Here is a 20,774-nt window from a genome sequence, read left to right as displayed (position 1 = left end):
AAGGTCTGGAGATGCCTGGAGATGCAGTACCATAATAGAGTGTCCCCTGACATGTCCTCTAGGCTCAAAACTCCATGCCTGTGCACGCCCTCCCCACATACTTCTCTCTCAAGATCTAATTGGAATCCGGAGGAAAAAGTCCAGTGTGCTCCTGGTCCTCAGAATCACATGACCATTCCCACTGAAACCTTGGACATTATCCGTGGTCTTGTTGGGAGCAAGTTCATGTTCAGAAACCAAAGGCCCGAGTCACAGCCATCCTTCCCACTTAAAGCCCAGCCCGGGGAACAAAGGTCCTGCTTCTGCTGCACCCCAGCTGGAGCTAAGACTAGAGATCTGTCTGTATTTCCTCCTACAGCAGGGAAACCAGTCAGCCTGCCTTGATCTGGGGCCTCTTCATTCTGCACTGAGTCCTGTGGGGACAGAGTTAGGCCTTCAGTAACCCAGCTTGCCTAAAAGGAAGACAGCAGGGAGGGGCAGGAGTCCGTGCCTCTCTCCTCCCCACCTCACCCCCACCCACCTTCTAAGGCTGGGCAGCTTCTGCCCAGGATCTTATCAGGGGAAACTCCCTGCCCTTAATCCTGAGTTCCACGGTGCCTCCACTTAATGTGTTATATTATTCTAATGAGTCAAGATGAAACAATAATTATTCATCCTAGGACTAAGTAGTGAAAAATTGTCCAAGATATGCCTAACCTATTTTTCCTCTCCCACTTCATCCACCCTAACTCATCTCTGTCTCCCCAAGTCTCTTCTGAGACTGGACTCTACTGCCCTCTAGTGGTCAGAACAGAGAGACCGCTCCCATCCATTCAGCACCTTCAAGGATTACTTCAAGGATACTAACAGCCCATTTCATAAATGGGAACGCTGAGTAAGTTTACCCAAATCTCTGAATCCCAAGCAACGTAGTCCACGTTCATTCCCCCAACCTCTGACTTGTTTCCTTCCTACCTCATCCCTAGAGAAGATTCCACGTTGGAAACCCAGCAGCGAAAAAGAAAGAGAGAGACACGGTCTCCACGCATCCTACCCGCAACACCTGCCTCAAATGTCATAATCACAGGCTAGTTAGCAGCTATTGGGTTCTTCTAGTGAACTGTCTGCTTCTAGCCGTTTAGAGCCCAAATCTTTTAGGGTATTTTCTGGCTTCCCCACATCTCGTTCCCCTGACGACATCACTGTAAGATCGCGGTAGCTAGCCAGGTCTCTTGTTTCCAAGGTAACAGGCGCTTTGCGACCTTCAGTTTGCAGCAGTCGCACCGCAGTCCCTGCAATGGTTGCTGGGCGACGGCGGTGGAAAAGAAGGGATGGTTTAAGTGAAGACCTGGGCTGGTATTGGAGGGGGAGCTAGCTTGTGCTTGTTGGAAGTGCTGGGCTCCTCGTGAAGGAGTGCGACCCGAAGCGACCGAGCTGCTTTCCCCTTCCCTTGGCCCATGGCTGGGGTGCAGTCCCTCCGTCGAGAAAGAGGCTCGGCCTGGACCTGGAGGCCAGTGGCGCGAGACGCGCTCCTGGCTCGTGCCTTCCACTCATGCACGGAACGGGAAGGACGGTTCTATCTGGTAGGGGGTCTCCTAGAAGGTGATGCCAGAGTGCCCAGCAACGACACTGTGCTCTTCGACCCAGCTGGAGGCCAAGCGGTGCGACTGCTAGCCCGAGGTAGTCCCCCTCGCAGCCATCACGACGCGGCACTGGTGGGAGGACGTTGGATCTGCGTGGTGGGTGGCTGGGACGGGTCACGTCGCCTATCCACGGTGGCCGCGCTGGACACGGAGAGAGGAGTGTGGGAAACGTGGACTGCGGACCCGGGCAACTGCCCGCCTGCTGGCCTCAGCAGCCACACCTGCACTCGCCTCTCAGACCGGGAGCTGCGGGTGTCTGGCAGAGAGGGTGGTACCCACACCCAGCGACGCTATGGAAGTATCTACACGTTAAAGTTGGACCACAGGACGAGAACTTATTGGTACTGAAACCTTTGCCCCCACGCGTTCGTTTGTTTTCTCTATACTCTAGAAAAAAACAAAACCTAAACCAAACTTACTGGTGATTTATCCATAGCACCTTCCTTCTTGGAATCCCTATCTGCCCCGAGCCTGATTTTCTCTCTCACTAGGGCTCTCTGGCAAAGAACAACACTTGAATCGTTTCAGAAAAATCAAACTCAGGCCCGAATTTCTGTGTACCAACAGCTACAAAGAAGAAGGCTGCCACACAGCCTCACGATCAGGCCACTGTGCTGCCCTGCTGCCAACTGCTGGACCGCACCGGGGTCATCAGCTTTTGCTCTTTGGGGGTTGCAACTCAATTGGACCAGAAGTAGCAGGGCAGTGGAACCCTGGGAAAATTAAGGTATTAGCTATGCCCGTAAAGTAGAAAAGGCCTAAAACTTCGATAAGCAAACTCTTCAGACAATCCCTTCTTGGTTTTCTCCCCCAAGGAGGAACCACCTGTTGCCCCTCGTTTGAGAGAACAGATTGCAAGGCTTGTGAGCAGTGGCCAGGGCTTGCAGCAAGGACCCCAGAGCCTGCGGCATCATTCCTGCACAGTGGTGGGACCCTTCGCTGTACTATTTGGTGGAGAAACTCTGACCAGAGCTAGAGATACGATCTGCAATGATCTCTACATCTATGATACCCGTGAGAGCCAAACTATCATTTGAAAGGGAGGGAAAGACACAAGAAGCTAAAAATTGCCGGGTGATGGTGGTGCATGCCTTTAATCCCAGCACTTGGGAGGCAGAGGCAGATGGATTTCTGAGCTCGAGGCCAGCTTGGTCTACAGAGTGAGTTCCAGGGCAGCCAGAGCTATACAGAGAAACCCTGTCTCAAAAAAAAACAAAACAAACAAACAAACAAACAAAAAGCTAAAAATTACAGAAAAAGGGTGGTGGGATAGAAAGGAGGAGAAATCAGTTGATAAGTTAAAGGAATGCAGTCGGGTTGTGGTGGTAGGTACATGCCACTCAGGAGGCAAAAGTGGGTGGTGAGTTCCAGGACAGCCAGGACTATACAGAGAAACCTTATTTTGAAAAACAAAACAAAACAAACAAAAAAATAGAGCCAGGCATAGTGGTTCACACCTTTAATTCTAGCACTTGGGAGGCAGAGGCAGGCAGATCTCTGGGAGTTTTTGGTGCCAGCCAGCCTGATCTAGAGTGTGAGACTAGCCAGGGTGACAGAGTGAGACACTGTTTCAAAAAGCAAAACAAAATACAATAGACAATATAAGTAGAATATTAAACATTTGAAAAGGCTGACAGATCACTTGGGAAAGATAACAGGCGTGCATACTGGAGAAGGTTGGAGCAGTCAGTAACCCCCCTCTGCTCTCACTCAACAGGCCAATCTCCGCCTCTGTGGTTCCACTTTCCCTGCACAGACCGTGGACTGAAGCGTGTGGGACATCGGACTTGCCTTTGGAATGACCAGCTTTATTTGGTTGGGGGTTTTGGTGAGGACGGCAGGACGGCTAGCTCACAGGTTTGCGTCCTGGAAATCTTTATCTAAAGAACAGCAGAGAGGCACGTGGCCAGGCCTCTGAGTCAAGGCAAACCTACAAGGCAGTCTCATCAGAGCGCTTGCCCTACTTCGAACACTTATTAAATCTCAATCCGAGAGTCAACATTTTGTCTCTGAATCCTTTAAAAGATTTATATAGTTTACTTATGTAAGTGTTCTATCTGCATGTACACCTTCGTGTCAGAAGAGGGCATCAGACCTCCACTATAGATGGTTGTGAGCCACCATATGGGTGGTTGTTTGGGATAATAAAACAGATGCCCTCTGGAAGAGCAGACAGAGCTCTTCACTGCTCAGCCACCTGAGCCATCTCTTTAGCCCTCTGAATCCCTTTCAGAAAAGCATTAAGTAAGCAGATGTGTTTATTTGCAAGGGAAAGGCCAAACTGAGGTTCCTTTCTGATAGTGTGAGCTATTAACCTGGTAGAAACAACGCAAATCATATATTATTTTTTTGTTTTTTTGTTTTTAGACAGGGTTTCACTTTATCTATATAGCCTTGGATGACCAAGAACTCACTTTGTAGACCAGGCTGGCCTGGAATCCAGAGATCTGCCTTCTGTTGTCTCCCAAGCACTAATATTATTATTAAAGGCATGTGTGCCACCATGCCATGTATGCTGTCAGTGTAGCCCTAAATGAGATAAAGTTTCAGGCTATGGCTAAGTATTTGACCAAAACATTTAATCAACAACAACAACAAAATATTACAATAGCAAAGAAAATAATAACAATAATAAAAAGAAATTACAAGTGGGGCTCAGGGTAAAAAAAAAACCCGCTGAGGCCTTAGCTCCTAGGAGACCAGCACCCCCGCTGAGCTGGACTTAGCCCCTTCCGAGTGTTCCTTGGCTGCTGGCTTCTCTTCTTCTCCCATAAGACGAATGTTGTGCTTTTCCCGGAATTCATTGAGTTCTTTCCCCTTTGCCTGAAGCTGCTGTGACAGTGTCTCAATGATCTTCTGTATCTAAAAGGCAAAAAAAAGAGGTTATAGAAGGACAGACGGCGGGCCTCCCTCCTCTGACCCGGGGTGTACTGTGGTTAGAGGCAGTGATACAAGAACACATTTAAGCTCACCTTTTAAGCCACAGTTCGCAAAGCCCAGATTTTCAAGTGATTTCTTCTTAAACATAGTGGCTTATAAAAGGGAATCATCTGGGCTACTTAATTTTGTTATTCTTTGATAATGTTATAAAAGCATAAAATATATGCTGATCAAACTTAGACCCACTGTTATCCACTGGCCATCAACCCACCCCATCTCATAATCACATTTCTGTTTTGTTTTGTGACCCATGGGTGTAACCAGTCGCACCCTTGTGGGCATAGGTCTGGAGCTATCCACAGGAGCATGAGCGACTCGTCAGGGGCTACATCACTTAAGACAATTACGGCCCGTCTCAAGCAACTTTCAACCCTCAGTAGCCCCCCAGGGAGGATGCGCTGCTTGTTTTTAAAAAGGGTATTTGTCATGCTATGGTTTCTTCTCTTAAGTCACATTCTTTTTTTTTTTTTTTTTGTTTTTATTCAAAACAGGGTTTCTCTGTGTAGCCTTGGCTGTCCTGGAACTCACTCTGTAGACCAGGCTGGCCTCGAACTCAGAAATTCACCTGTCTCTGCCTCCCAAGTGCTGGGATTAAAGGCATGCACCATCACCACCCGGCACATTCCTTTTTTTTTTTTTTAATTTAAACTGGCTGATTTATAGTTAGCCCAGGCAGGCTTCAAATCCACGATTCCCCTGCCCCATCATCTCAGCAACTTAATCACCAATGTACACACACCCCTCAGGACTCTTTCTCCCATTAAAAGGTCACTTATGATTCCGTGGTTCCAGAGAGATCCCAAGAAGTTGCATTTTAAACTGGTTCTTGGCTGGAGGTGTAGCTCAACGATAGAGTATTTAGCCTACTGTGCATAAGGCCCTGGGTTTGATGCCCAACACTGCTAAACAAGTTCTTCAGGAGATTCTGACTCAGGGATCCACAGACTATATTGTGAGAAACACTGCTCTACCCATTGCCCTCCCAACTCAACCACATCAAAGAGCCCATGGAAAGGGCACACAGCCAACGACTCCTCAAAGAGTTGGACTTCAACTTCGTAATAGCATAAAGGGCACAGTACACAGCTGAGAGGCTATATGCTACTGTCAACATGAATTTCTGCCTGGACTTTCTTCCCTCACATCCCCTAAATCCCTGGTCACCCATGTTTTCCCTCTTGGTTGCCCAAACGCCTATTCAGGAATTCTTGCTCACCTGCTCCTTGTTACCCTCCAAGGCAGGCAGCACTTCTTTGACAGTCCGCTCTACCAGCACACCTCCAACCATGCGGTAGCACTTTCGAGTCTCATCCACTTCCTTCAGTGTGTCAATCACGAGGCTAGGGAGACCAAGACAAGACCTCAGAATTGGTCCTGCTCCCTGCAAGCCCCCACCCAATCAGTCTACTGTTTCTCTGTGGCCTTCCTACCTGTGCTCATTCAGTTCCATCTCCAGCTCAGCTGCTTTGGATGCCAAGCCCCTCTGTTCCTGCCGAAGGCGATTAAAGCCAGCAATTACCTAAGAGATGAGAGATGAGACAGTGAAAATACCAGAAAGTAAAGGCAGCCCATAGGATGGTAAGTTACAAAGGTGCAGAAGTGGATACCTATCTTGGGAATAACACAGAATACATTCTTACTGAGTGCCTATATATCTGAGATATTTATTAGGCACAAGGGGGATTTAACAATAGATTTGAATGTGAGAAGTGGGAGGGGAGCCGCTAGAATACCTACAAGAGACTTGTGGGTAAGGAGGAAGGTCAGGGCGTTTTATGTCTCCCTTCCCAACTTATTTTTATAATATGATGAGTGCTGTTATACCTAGAAGTATGAATACATGTGCAACATGTGTGTGCCTAGTGCCCAGAGGCCAGAAGAGGGCATCAGATTCCCCGAAACTGGGGTAACAAATGGTTGTGAGCCACCATATGTGTGCTGGAAATTGAACCTGGGTCCTATGCAAAATGTTTTAACCATTCTTTTTTTTTTTTTTTTTTAAAGATTTACTTATTTATTATATGTGAGTACACTGTAGACACCAGAAGAGGGAGTCAGATCTCATTAAGGGTGGTTGTAAGCCACCATGTGGTTGCTGGGATTTGAACTCATGACCTTCGGAAGAGCAGTTGGTGCTCTTACCCAGTGAGCCATCTCTCCAATCCACCATTTTTCTTTTAAGTTCTTTTAGCCACTGAGCTAGATTGCCAATTTGTCACCCAAACCCCAGATTTTTTAAATTTTTAGTTATATGGATAATGTATGTTTGTGCACAGGAGTGCAGTTAATCAGAGGCCAGAAGAAGGTGAGCGAGTCACAGGCCTGATATGGGTGCTGGAAATCAAACCTAGGGCTTCTAGAAGAGCAGTATGTACTTTTTTTTTTTTTAAAAGAACTATTTAATTACTTTATGTATAGGAAGGAGTACTTTGTAGCTGTCTTCAGACACACCAGAAGAGGGCATCAGATCCCATTACAGATGGTTGTGAGCCACCATGTGGTTGCTGGGAATTGAACTCAGGACCTCTCAAAGAGCAGCCAGTGTTCTTAACCGCTGAGCCATCTCTCCAGCCTCACTGTGAACTCTTATACTCTACATCATTAAGTCATAATCCTTGCAGTTCTTGCTTTTTTTTTTAAGATTTAAGATTTTTTTATATGTATGTGTGTGTGCCTGCGTGTATATAAACAAGTGTGGAGGATAGCAGATTCACCTGGAGCTTCAGTGAGTGGCTGTGGAGCTTCTAGGTGTGGGTGTTGCACTCCAGAAAGGACAACTCTTGAGTTCCCAGGATCATGCTCAGGTGGCCACACTTGTGCAGCAAGTGCTCTCCCCACTAAGCCACATAAGCTTTACAATGTTAGCTCAGAGCTGGAGGTACAACTCAGTGAGAAGGGCCTCGGCATGCACTACTACCAATACCAAATGTAGAGAGAACATCTTGTGTCTGTATGAATGTGGCACCTGTCAATAAAAGTCTGATGGCATATAGGTTAGGCAAAAAATAGGAGATGGGACAGCCAGGAGGAGAAAGGATTCTGGGATACTGCTAGGCATGGGATATTGGCCCGGGAAGACTGACAAGACAACTGTATGGTACCTGAGCACATGTTAACAAGCCACATGACAGAATACATGTTAAAATAAATTGGCTATTTTAAGTTATGGTCTTGTCAGAGAAGAGCCTAGCTATATAATCAAGGTATCTGTAAATATATTTTGAGTCTGAATCTTATTTCTGGGAGCACGGGGCTGGGAGGAAGAACCAGGAAAATATTTACTAATGGTGCCCAACAATGGGTGCCAAAATGTAAAAATTAATTGGAGGTTTCTATCCCACTTTTGATCATTCAGTTACCAATATTACAATTTATAATTACCCCCTTAACAGCACTAGAGCTGAGCAGTTGTCAACCCTCTATACTTTTCTGTCTACTTTCCTGTCACTAACACTGAGATATGGCCTGCTGTGTTCTGCCCGGGTTGTTCCTTCTCCACCTGGCTGGCCCTCAAGGACATCTTCTCATGATCCACATTTCCCATGGTGTCTTCTTCCTTGCTCTTCTCTCCTCTATTGTGGTCCCAAGACTCCAAGACTGGACACCGAAGCCCCACCCACCTCTCTTCTGCCCAACTACAGGCTGTAGGCATCTTTATTCAACCAATAGTTTTACATTAAGGAACAAGACTACTTGGCATCATTTGGTGTCTGTGAGGATCTCCTTATTCCTGTGGACAACCAGACCCTGGGGGCCAGTATTTAGCATTGAATACATAGCAACAGACCAAACCTCAACAGTCTGGTGTAAACAAGGATAGACTAGTCAATGTTGAGAGTCTCTTTACCCTATTAAATCATATTGTATGTAAATTTCCCCACTGAAATAGCCCCACTTGATTAAAATGCTATGTATTCTTTTCTAAATCAACATCACCTCTTATGAGTATAAAGAGCTCTTTACTTATTTACACGTACAAGATCTTTCAAAAACTTATTTTTTATATATAGATTTTCCCCCTAAGATTTATTTTATGTGCCTTACCTGCATGTGTATGTCCACTATGTGCATGCCCAGGACCCAAAGAGGCCAGAAGAAGGCATCAGATCCCCCAAGGCATGAGCTACCATATGGGTACTAAGTTGGAAATTAAACCCAGATCCTCTAGAAGCTCTTAACCACTGACCTAGATTTCTTTCTAAGTGTGACATAGAATTTGCTCCCTGTTGACGTATATGTTGGGAGAGGTGTTTGTTTCTTTGTGTGCATGGTTTTTTGTTCATTTGTTTTGAGGCAAGGTCTCTCTGAATACAGATTACCAGTCTGGCTTCCAACCTGGGGTTGGGGAGAGCTTTTGGGACCACTTCTAGAAATCTGGCAAGCACTTATCACTAGGCTCAAGGAAGTAGGCTCAGATAGGAGTACTTACACTTGGGCTAATACAAAGCTCTATGTGGGCATCCTTTTATCTTGGCCATCCTGATAAGTCCCTAGAAACAGTGGCCAGGGGGCTCTGTTTATTGCCTTGTTTGATTACTTTGTCGTCCATCTAAGAACTGACCCTATTCTCTGCAAGTACCTAGAATGGTATAAAAGCTGAATGGGAAAAACAATAAACTCACTTCAGCCTCAGCACTGGCTAGAGTCATGTTGTCTAATTGTCTTTTTCTTTTCAATCCTCACTCCCTCCCTTAAGACCCTGTTGACTGACTGAGATGGCTTGGCCATGAGATCCTCCTGCATCTGTCCCCAGAATACAACCAAAATTCCTCACCACAATGAAAATCTGTAAGGCCTGGCCCTGCCTCCTCCCACACACAGGCCTCCTCTGCATCTTACTGACACCTCGTGCTGTCTTGTGCTACTAGTAGTATCCATTATATAGTCTCTCTTACCTTCCTGGTAAGCTTTTGCAAAACTCTCTCTCTCCTTCTCTGCTGAAACCTAAACTCTCTTTTCTGGTTTCAATTCAAATTCTCTTGCAAAGCTGTACTTGTTGGGATGACCAACAAGAAATTTTTTTTTCTATAACCTGATACTGAGCCAAAGAAATTATAAAAAACTGTCCTACTTGGTTTTTTGTATAGTCCAGCTCCATTACCTGCCAGAAGAAACCCTAAAGGGACCTAAAGAAATGAAATTTAGCAGATGTATTTCATTTTTCAGAGTCTGAAAAATTAAACTATGCACATCATACAATTAATACTTATTCAGGATTCTAATGAACTTCTGCCTTGAGTTTTGAAAAGGCTGATTCTGTAATTATACATTTATTACAAGTGATGGCTATCTTAGTGACCTTTACAGATTAAAGCTTATAATGCTTTGGCTTATGTATTCACTAAAATTAAACAAATAAAACATAACAGGCATACCTTACAGTCCTACAGGTCAGGCAACTGTGGAAAGGCCTAACAGCACTTTAAAGAGATGTTCATAAAACAGAAGGGAGATAGGAGGCCTCTCAGAGATAGGTTATGTAATGCCTTATTAGCTTTAAGTTTTTAAAATGTCAGTCAGACAGGTAGCACAATGCTGAGGCACAGTGGACTTTCGAATGGACTGCTGAATTAGGTCAGCCTTTATGTGTAAGACTATATAGACCTCAGAGTGGAAGTCAGGAAGAGGCTACACCTTTATCTCCACAGGAAAAGAAATGCTGTGGATTCCTTCAAAGTTAACAAAGATTACGTTTGACCAGGAGAGACTTCCTGAAAATCCTGGCTGCTGACGTGGAAGAAGAGACCTAAAAGGACAACAAAGCAGGTGACACAAATGCTGATCCCCCTACCTGGAAACAGCTAAGACTGAGGGGAATGGGTGTCTCTGCAGCAGACAACGAATCTTCTTGGCTACCTGGTCCTCATGACTTATTATTACATGCCATCATATGCATAGATGGGGATTAACACCCTAGTACAGTTTGGTTATTCAATCCAAACTGACTTACAGCCACACAAACACAAAGCATAGAATCATTACTCCTTGATTTGTGCATACCACCTATTTCATACATTAATATAAAAATGTCCCTATTAAAAGTTTGTATATTCAGAACAAAACAACCAGACACCAGTGAAATCAAAGAAGCTAGCCCCAGGTGGTCCAGACTCACAGATGGCCTCAGCTGCTGTTTCCTCAAAATCTGCATCCAGGACAGCTTCGAAGCAGCTAGCCTCAATTGGTGGGTGCAGCCTTACAGTACCCTCACTGCTCAGCTAGGCCTGCACCTTCCTGGACAGTGAAGGGAAAAGCCAGCTTTCTCAGGGGTTGGCTAGCATTCCAATTTTCTTAGGGTCCCCAAAGATGCCACTGCCCCAGACAGCAGGAAGCAATCTAAAGAACACAATGGCCTCACTCCTGAGAGGTGGAGTGGGTGGTTACTGGTGTTCAGTGGGTTATGGATGTTTGTTGTAGTTCAGGGGGTCAGTGGTTGGTTGTTAATGGTTGTGGCCAGGGAAGAAACAAAGGGAAGGAGGGTGGATTCAGGGCCGTGCTCTCTCTCTCCCCCTTTCCTATCCTTCTTTCTCTTCTATCTAATGTTACGGGTAAGACAGGAGGCAATGAAAGAGAAAAAGAAGAGTGGTTACTGTGTGTCCCTTTAGACTAAGCAAGCAAGAAGTATCAAATAGTTTAGGTCGGTACGGATCTGTCACCTTTTGGATTAGGCACTAATGGTTCAGCTCCCAGCACCTCATAGCCACCTGTAGCTCCAGCCCCAAGGCCTCTTCTGGACGCTTCAGACTCTAAGCAAACAAGTGATATGCATGCATGCAGACAAAACACATTACATAAAATAAAAATTAAAAATAAGTACTTTTTTAAGGGGGAGAGGAGTGGAAAGATGGTCTAGCAGTTAAGGACTTTGCTCTTGTAGAAGACCAAGGTTCAGTCTCCAGCACCTACATGGTGACTTACAACCATGTGTAACTCCAAAGGATCCAATCCCCCCACCCCACTTCTGACCTCTGATGGCACCAGGCAAACCTAGAGTGCATATGCACACAAAACACTCATACACATAAGGTAAGTCAATTGTAGAAAACAAACAAACAAACAAAAACAAAAAACAACTCATTAAAAAAGAAAGCAAGGGCTATTCCTTTTTTTTGTTGTTTTGTTTTTTTTTGTTTTTGTTTTTGTTTTTGTTTTTGTTTTTCTAGACAGGGTTTCTCTGTGTAGCCCTGGCTAGCCTGGAACTCATTCTGTAGACCAGGCTGGCCTTGAACTCAGAAATCCACCTGCCTGTGCCTCCCAAGTGCTGGGATTAAAGGCGTGTGCCACCACCGCCCGGCTAGGCCATTAGTTCTTAGTTGACTACTGGGAGAACAGAAGAGGTGAAGAATTCTGACTGAATACATCCAATGTATATTTCCGAAGACACTGCTTCATTAATTGCCTCCTTTCCCTTTCAGCATGCATCTTCCCCTGGTTTTTCTTGTTTTTGAGACAAAGTCTCAGTGCCCAAGCTGGCCTGCTATGGACATATATTGAAAAGATGACCTAATTCCTCCCACCTCCACGTCCCGAGTGCTGGGTTCACTGGTCTTAGTGCCCTCTGAACACTCTCCATCTTACTGCTCTATTTCAGAAGGGTACTCATCTCTTCTCTTCAAACCTTGAGAACCAGATTATAATACCCACTGCCTGTAATTTACTTTAAATGTCCTTGTATTCTCTGTGGCATTATTATTGCTTACCAAACTATCTTCCCAAAGATATTGAATCACCTCCTATATAACTGACTTTCTTTTCTTTTTTTTTTTTTAAAGATTTATTTATTTATTATATGTAAGTACACTGTAGCTGTCTTCACCAGAAGGGGGCATCAGATCTCATTATGGGTGGTTGTGAGCCACCATGTGGTTGCTGGGATTTGAACTCATGACCTTCCGAAGAGCAGTCGGTGCTCTTCCCTGCTGAGCCATCTCACCAGCCCCTATAACTGACTTTCTAATCCAACCGTCTTTTCTCAAGGCATACATATGGTGGCTCAAAACAGCCCGTAACTCCAGTTCCTGAGGATCTAATACCTCTTGTACATTTTACAGTACTCAGCAACATCACTGCACTCTACCCAATAAAAACAAAATGCATGGGAGCTGGAAAGATGGCTCAGAGGTTAAGAGCACTGACTGCTCTTCCAAAGGTCCTGAGTTCAAATCTTAGCAACCACATGGTGGCTCACAACCATCTGTAATGAGATCTGACGCCCTCTTCTGAAGTGTCTGAAGACAGCTACAGTGTACTTACATGTAATAAATAAATAAATCTTAAAAAAAAAAAGTCCTTACCCCCTCATTTCTACAGTGGGAATATGCTTAAAGACTCTGTTCATACTATTTCCTCATTTTATTATCTATACTATCTCTATAATTTTTGAATTCAAGCCTTTACCCAGACTTCCATTAGTTATATGAAATTTTAAAACTTTTTTTTTTTCAGGCCAGGTAAATGCCCTTGCTGCCTAAGCCTGATGACCAGAATTGAATTTCCAGAATCCATGCAAAGGTGGACAGAGAGAACCAGTTTTGAGTTAGCACGGTGGCTCAAGAGGTACAAGCACTTGCTCCTAAGCCTGACTAAGTTTGATCGGCAGGAGCCACAGGGTAGAAGGAAAGACCTAACTGCAGAGAATTACCCCCTGGCTGCCGTACCACTGAGTGGCCTGTACAAGCATGCAAGCACACACAATAAAAGTTAAGACATTTAAACAGACTAAGAAACAGGGCAGTTCATGCCCACCAAGCCACCAAGGGATCCTATGCACGGAGGACAAAGACGGAACCGTAAAAGCGTAAGAAAGAATAGGTTTCAAGACAGAATCAGAAGAACTAAGAAAGACTATCATTCCTTAAATAGAGCCTGCTGGTACATGCCTGTAATCCTGGCACTTGGGAAGGTGGGCCAGAAGGATCATGAAGGAGATCAAAGTCTGCCCTAGTTATGTAGTGAGTTCAAGGCCAGACTGGGCTTTATAAGGGACAGGCAGAGGCTCGAAAACACCCCCACACACCCACATCATGTCCAACAGTCCAAACCCTAAATATGAAGAATGGAGAAAACATACCATCAACAATTCAATCAATCAGAATTACATTCAACAAAATCACAGCAATTTGCAAACCCCTATCAACAGCCATAAATGTTAAGTGGTCTTAACACTCCAATTAAAAAACTAAAGCTTGGCATTTGGGAAGCAGATCTTTGTGAGTTTGAGATCACCTTGGTCTACCTAGTGAGCTCAAAGACAAGTAGAGCTACATAGTGAGACCCTGTATCAAGAAGAACTTAGTGGAGCAGTGGTGGCCCATGCCTTTAATCCCAGCATTTGAGAGGCAGAGACAGGTGGACTTCTGAGTTCCAGTACAGCCAGGGCTAGCTACACAGAGAAACCCTGTCTCAAACAAAACAAAACAAAAAAACCCCCAAAAACAAAACAAAACAAAAAAAAGAAGACCAGATGACCAAGTCATAAAATAAGATTCAAATCTGTTCTTTCTAAGAAACACACCACCCAGCTCAAAGACAGAATTCATAATTAAAAGAAAGTAAGAGGGCTGGAGAGGTGGCTCAGTGGTTAAGAGCACTGACTGCTCTTCTGGAGGTCCTGAGTTCAAATCCCAGCAACCACATGGTGGCTCACAACCATCCATAATGAGATCTGACACCCTCTTCTGGAGTGTCTGAAGACAGCTACAGTGTACTCACATATAATAAATAAATAAATGAATAAATCTTTAAAAAAAAAAAAAAGAAAGTAAGAAAGATGGCCTAGCCGTTGAGAGCACTGGCTGCTCTTCCAGAGAATTCAGGTTCAAGTCCCAGCACCCACATGGGGGCTCACACCTGTTGGGGGTTGGTCTAGTGCTGCTATGTACTCAAATACTAAATTCTGTATCCCAAGATCTTGTTGCCAAGACTAGCAATCCACATGTACACCAGTCTTATTCCCCATTAAAAAGCATAGGTTAAATAAAAATGGCTACAACCAATTACTGAGAAGAAAAGAGAGAAGTGGAGTTTGAGCTCCAGGGCTAGGGTGGCAGGTAGGGACAGAGAGGGAGAAGGAGAAATGAGAGAGGGCGAAGGAAGGAGAAAGACAGAGAGGACAGAGGTCTCCGTTCCTCACAATGGACCAGCAGCACGAGCCAGAATGAATGGCCTCACCAGAACACCAGACTCCTGGAACAGAAATCACCAATTACCCAGGAAGACTCAAACCACAAGTACCTGGGTCCACAGCTGGGGAAGCAGCAATCCAATCATTAGAAAAGTAGATGAGGGCTAACCCCCAGCAACTGCCAGAGCCAAAATAAAAAGTCATGGTCGGAGTCTCTGTCATCTGTGAGCTAGGCAGGGATAGGTATAACCCCTATTTTTGACACACACCTCTCTGTAACTCCAGTTCTGGGGTTTCTGACACCCTCACAAAGACATACATGCAGGCAAAATACATAGGAAATAAAAATAAACTTTAAAAAAGGAAAAGAAGAGGGGCCGGAGAGACAGCTCAGTGGTTAAGAGAGAGCACCAACTGCTCTTCCAGAGGTCCTGAGTTCAATTCTCACCAACCACATGATGTCTCAAAACCATCTGTAATGGGATTCAATGCCCTCTTCTGATGTGTCTGAAAAGAGTGACAGTGTACTCACATACATAAAATAAATAAATAAATAATTTTTTTTTTTTTAAAAAAAAGGAAAAAAAGAAAAGAAGGGCTGAAGAGATGACTAAACAGTTAAGAGCACTGGCTGATCTCCCAGAGAACCCAGGCTCAATTCCCAGCACCCACATGGCGGCTCACAACTGTCTGTAACACCAGTCCCAGGGGATCTGACACCCTCATACCTGCATACATGCAAGCAAAACACTAATGTATATAAAATAATAAGAATTTTTGTTTGTTTGGTTTGGTTTTTTTCGAGACGGGGTTTCTCTGTGTAGCGCTGGCTGTCCTGGAACTCACTCTGTAGACCAGGCTGGTCTCTAACTCAGAAATCCGCCTGCCTCTGCCTCCCAAGTGCTGGGATTAAAGATGTGCGCCACCACTGTCCGACAAGAATTTTTTTAAAGAAAAGAAAATAGAGCCTAAAAGCTTAGACAATTCCCAGGCTGACTATGTACAAAGGAGAACTAGGTCAAGATAGTGGCCAGGCCACCTGGTCAAGGGACTTTGCAGCCAATCCTGGCTACATGAGTTTGATCCCAGGATGGACAAGGTGCAAAGAGAGAACAGTTGCTGCAAATTGTCCTTTGGCCACCACATGAGCATTGTGGCATTTCCACAAACACAAAATAAATAAATGCAAACACTTCTCTCCCACCCTCCCCACCCCCTCTCAAAGAGGGTTACCAAGTGCAGAAATTAGCATTGATAGAGAAAGCTAAGTGTCATTATTTACCATACAACAACAGAAATGTTCTGAAGGCATTTTGGAGATCTTGGCTGTCCTTCCGCTCGATCATGGAACCAAGGGCTAGGGCCCTAAGGACAGAGAGAACTCGTAGCCCAACCTTCCCAGCCTCTGCTGCTCCCATACCAGCACGCTCCAACTGTTTACTGAGTACAGCTTGTACTGATGCTGGAGAGAGCGTTATCAGCAGTAACCTGGGGTAGTGTCTATGCCTCATGGTGCTAATTCTGGAGGCATGCAGAATGCAAGAGCTGTGGAGAAATGGCTTCCTCTACCAAAACTTCAAAAGATGCACTGGACTGTGGGAGGTAAAATGGTGGTGCAAGGAGAAACCTGATGTAGGAGTAGGAGCTGTCATAATGAATCCTCACTGGAACAAGCCCTAGAGAAGGCCAGGCAGCTACCATGATCTCTAACAGTACAGCAACTGTCTTACACTGCCTGACCCGGCAAGCTGCAGGCACTGGCACACCCCCAAGCCCAAGAGCATGCAGCATGGACGGAGCCCTGCAAACACACAGATGTGGAGCTACCCAATATCTTAGAGGCCCAATTCCTGTCCCAGAACTTCCAAATGACATATATAGAGAAAAATGATTGTAAGATAAAGCCTGTCCTCTTGGAATTCAGGCTTAAGGCTTTTTTTTAACAAGGCTTCTCCTAGCTTTCCTTCTCTTTTAGAATGGGCATGTTTACCCTCTGCCTGCCTCTGCATTACATGCTGGAAGGTAATAGCTACTTTTCATTGCACAGGCTCTCAACTGATCCTGGAATTTGGAGTTAGTACTGGAACAAAGTAAGACCCTGGGGAATCCTGGGCCAGCATTATTGTACTTTACATTAAAGGTCATGAGTCTGGGGGATAAGGGGCATAAAGCTGTGTTTGAGAAGGCTTTGTCCTCTTCAAAACACATGTTGAGCTTTGACAAGTGACAGGAATTTTTCTTGTCTTTTTGAGACTCGCACTGGCCTCAAATATGCTATTTAGTTGAGGATGAACTTGAACTCCAAATCTTGCCTATCTACCTCTCTCCCTCAAATACAGGGGGTTTATTACTGGTTTGTACATTACAACCTACTTCGCAGCACAACTTTTAATTTGTTTAGTTCATTATTGTATGTGTGTACATAATATAAATGTGTCTCAATTTTGAGGAACTAGAGAGACGGCTCAGCAGCACTTGCCGCTCTCGCAAAAACCAGGGTTCAGTTCCAGCACCTACATGGAGGCTCATAACTGTCTCTAACTCCAGTTCCAGGGAATCCAATGCTCTGGCCTCTATAGTCCAAGGTCACCAGGCATACCTGTGGTGCACACACATGCGCACAGGCGAGTGCATACACGCACGCACGCACTCTTCCAAGTGCTATGGTGCACCTGAGAGGCCAAAACAGGAAGAATGCCACAAGCCCTAGAGTAGCACGGGCTACACAACAAGTTCCAGCCAGCTAGGGTTACAGACGGAGAGAGTATCTCAGACAAAATAACAACAGGAAACGAATCAATGACAAATAACAAAAACTAAAACGAGCGCCTAGTACAAAGTCTTACCTGCTCCTATTTTCCTAGTGAGAGACACATTAGGCTTGATTTGCACCAGTGATACACACATCAATTGGGCGGGGAAGAAAATTCCACAGGTAAAGAGCCAAAGAGCCTGGGTTTGATCCCCAGAACACACTTAAAAAAAAAAAAAATTTAAAAAAGAAAAAAAAGGCAGGCATGAACTGCCTGGCAATGGAATGCTAGTGAACTTAACTTGTTATCCCAGTGCTGGGGAATGGGAGGGTCAATGAACTCTCTGGCCAGCCATTCTAGCCTACCTGGTGAAAAAAAAAACTGTGTTGGGTTGGTGAGATGCCTCAGCGGGTAAGAGCACCAACTGCTCTTCCAAAGGTCCTGAGTTCAAATCGCAGCAACCACATGGTGACTCACAACCACCCGTAATGAGATCTGACGCCCTCTTCTGGTGCATCTGAAGACAACTACAGTGTACTTACATATCATCATCATCATCATCATCATCATCATCATCATCATCATCATCATCATCATCATCATCATCATCATCATCATCTTTGGGCCAGAGTGAGTGGGGTTGACCAGAGCAAGCAGAGGTCCCAAAACTTCAATTCCCAACAACCACATGATGGCTCACAACCATCTGTTCAGCTACATTGTACCCATATACATAAAATAAATAAATAAATCTTAAAAAAAAAAAAAAACCTATGTCAAAGAACAACAAAGTTTTCTGTGCCTCTTCAGGTCTTGCAATATATCTCTTTAAATCCTCCAGTATTTCCAATGCCAGGCAGTTCATGGCTCAATGCTTTTAAACACGTTACTTCTAAGGGAAAAAAATCTCCACGTGGTTAACTTTTCCCAGCCTTTAGAATTAAGCTGAAGAATCGTCTAGAGAATAAAAGCAAATGAGCATTTAGAAAGATTGTCCAGATCATGCGCATGTATGTGTTTGTGTGAGATCAGATTTTCTTGCCTACTACTCTAGTTATGAAATGGGAACTACTGTGTTTTTACAAAGAGAGGAGAGTAAAAATAACAAGAGAAATCATACATAAATAAGAAGTAAATTCAAACACAGGTCTATCTGATTCTAGGCCAGAAAACTATCATTACCATTCCACTATCCACTGCTCCCTTTTCTATTTACCTGCCATATCCTAAATCTATACTACTTTGGACTCTCACTTCAAACTGTGCAAGAAAGTTCATTATGTGCTGAAGTTTTTAGTGTAGGACTGGAGAAATGGCTCTGCGAAAGAACTTTTCTAGTAGAGGACCTGGGTGTGGGTCTCAGGACCCACCTGGTAGCTAATAGGCAGTTATAAGGGGCTCTGACCACTCTTCCAGCCTCTGAGGGCTCCTGCACACGTGTGGTACATACACATACTCAGACAGGCAAACACACATAAAGTCTCATTGTTTTGTTTTTGTCTTTCTGTCTGCCTTGTTTGTTTTTGAAACTGTTTCACTCTGTAACCCCTGCTAGCCTGGAACTGACAGGGTAATTAATCCAGGGGGATTATGGGCATGAGACACCACACTTGGCTGTAACCATCTTCTTCTTCTCCTTCTCCTTCTCCTTCTCCTTCTCCTTCTCCTTCTCCTTCTCCTTCTCCTTCTCCTTCTCCTTCTCCTTCTCCTTCTCCTCCTCCTCCTCCTCCTCCTCCTCCTCCTCCTCCTCCTCCTCCTTCTTCTTCTTCTTCTTTTTTTTGGTTTTTCGAGACAGGATTTCTGTGTAGCCCTGGCTACACACCACTGCCCAGCAGGCTGTGACCATCTTTAAGACAAGGTCTAACGGGGCATGGTGGCCATTGCCTTTAATCCCAGCACTTCGGAGGCCAGCCTGGTCTACAGAGTGAGTCCCAGGACAGCCAGGGCTACACAGAGAAACCTTGTCTCAAAAAACAACAACAACAAAAAAGACAAGGTCTATTTCATTTACCCGTTTCTCTGTGTTAAGCAAAGCTGAACACAAGACGGACTCTCTTTTCCTTCCCACTATGTCAGAGGCTACCTCTTCCACCTCCAGTAATTGTCCAACAACCAACTGACAAATGTACCTACGATTAAAATAACTCTTCAATACACAAATATTGAAACCCCAGGTCTCCATTCCAGGTGGGAGCAGGCACCCTCACAGATCCCACGGCTCAAGGCTTTCCCATTTAAGCCACCAAACTACACCCCTAGCTTCAACTATTTTCATTTCAATTGTGTGATTCCTCTAATATCAATTAAACACTAGTCCCACGATTAAAGAATCCGACCCCATTATCACAAAGGGCTTTCTGATGAATTAGTCAGATGTATCCCGATGTTATGAAGAGCAGAAGCAAACATGGATTAGAAAACGGTTTCTGGTCTCTTCTGAAAAGCCAATCTCTGCAGAAGAGAGCACAGCGAGCAAGCTCGAGGCCAGCCTAGGCCACTTAGGAAGATCGTGTCTCAGAAGACAACCTGAGCCAGGAACAGTGGCATATGCCATTAACCCCAGTATATGAGAGGCAGAGGCAAGCGAATCTCTGTGAGTTCCAGGCCAGTTTGGTCTACATAGTGAATTCCAGAAAAGCCAAGGCCCGACCCGACCCTATAGCAACCCTCATCCCCATTCCCAGGGCAAACCAAAACCAAAACAAACAAATAAACCAAACCACTGACTTCCTAGGTCAAAATATTTACAGAACACTAAACTATTCAGAGTCTGAGTCACGTGGCTCTGCAGCGAGCGTGTTGGTGATGGTGAACACGGTTTTAGAGTCATGGACTGAATAACCCACTCACTGACTAAGAACGGCCTGGAATTCGTTACTAGATGCCACGCCAAACACCATACCCTCTTTAGGGTACCTTGGAGAGGGAACAAACGACGATCCATATCCTCGGGGACCTGGACAACCCTCCCAGATCCAGCACCTCGGGGCTTTCTCCCTCGACTACCCACCCGCACCACGGGCGTGCCTCTCACCCACCTACCCACCTACCCACGCCCTAGAAAGGATCGTGATCACCTCCAAAGACCCCCGCCCCTCCGGGCGTGACCATGGCGAACGTGGAAAGGACTAAAGGCCCCTCCGAGCCACAGATCCTATTTCTTGCACGAACTCGACACCGCCTCCGGTGCCTTCTGAGTTCGCGGCTCCTCACCTGCTCCGCCGACACCGCCCCCTTCCCCGCGCCACTCCCGCCGCCGCTCTTGCCCACACGACCGCTGCTGTCCGCCATCTTCCCCACCGGCGAGCTTTCCGGTCTGCGCACTCTCACTGCGTC

At 45.2% G+C, this 20,774-nt stretch overlaps 2 protein-coding genes across 2 annotated transcripts; one reads left to right on the top strand and one right to left on the bottom strand.

Annotated features, from left to right (window-relative positions):
* The first annotated feature begins 1,262 nt into the window (after window positions 1-1,262).
* Window positions 1,263-3,621, top strand: Klhdc9 (kelch domain containing 9). The gene is made up of 4 exons (XM_031389345.1): window positions 1,263-1,963; window positions 2,190-2,349; window positions 2,438-2,636; window positions 3,340-3,621. Exons 1-4 carry the CDS (start codon window positions 1,437-1,439, stop codon window positions 3,504-3,506), a joined length of 1,053 nt encoding a protein of 350 aa, XP_031245205.1. The 5' UTR covers window positions 1,263-1,436; the 3' UTR covers window positions 3,507-3,621.
* Window positions 3,067-20,771, bottom strand: Pfdn2 (prefoldin subunit 2). The gene is made up of 4 exons (XM_031389437.1): window positions 20,652-20,771; window positions 5,993-6,081; window positions 5,779-5,902; window positions 3,067-4,484 (listed from the first exon to the last, which is right to left on the bottom strand). The coding sequence occupies exons 1-4, from the start codon at window positions 20,727-20,729 to the stop codon at window positions 4,314-4,316; spliced, it is 462 nt and encodes a 153-aa protein (XP_031245297.1). The 5' UTR covers window positions 20,730-20,771; the 3' UTR covers window positions 3,067-4,313.
* Between the last annotated feature and the right edge of the window lie 3 nt (window positions 20,772-20,774).

The sequence above is a fragment of the Mastomys coucha genome, unplaced genomic scaffold (genome assembly GCF_008632895.1).
Source record: "Mastomys coucha isolate ucsf_1 unplaced genomic scaffold, UCSF_Mcou_1 pScaffold1, whole genome shotgun sequence".
Taxonomy (NCBI): domain Eukaryota; kingdom Metazoa; phylum Chordata; class Mammalia; order Rodentia; family Muridae; genus Mastomys; species Mastomys coucha.
The sequence above is the reverse complement of the archived record's forward strand: the minus strand, read 5'-3'. Positions and strand labels throughout refer to the sequence as shown.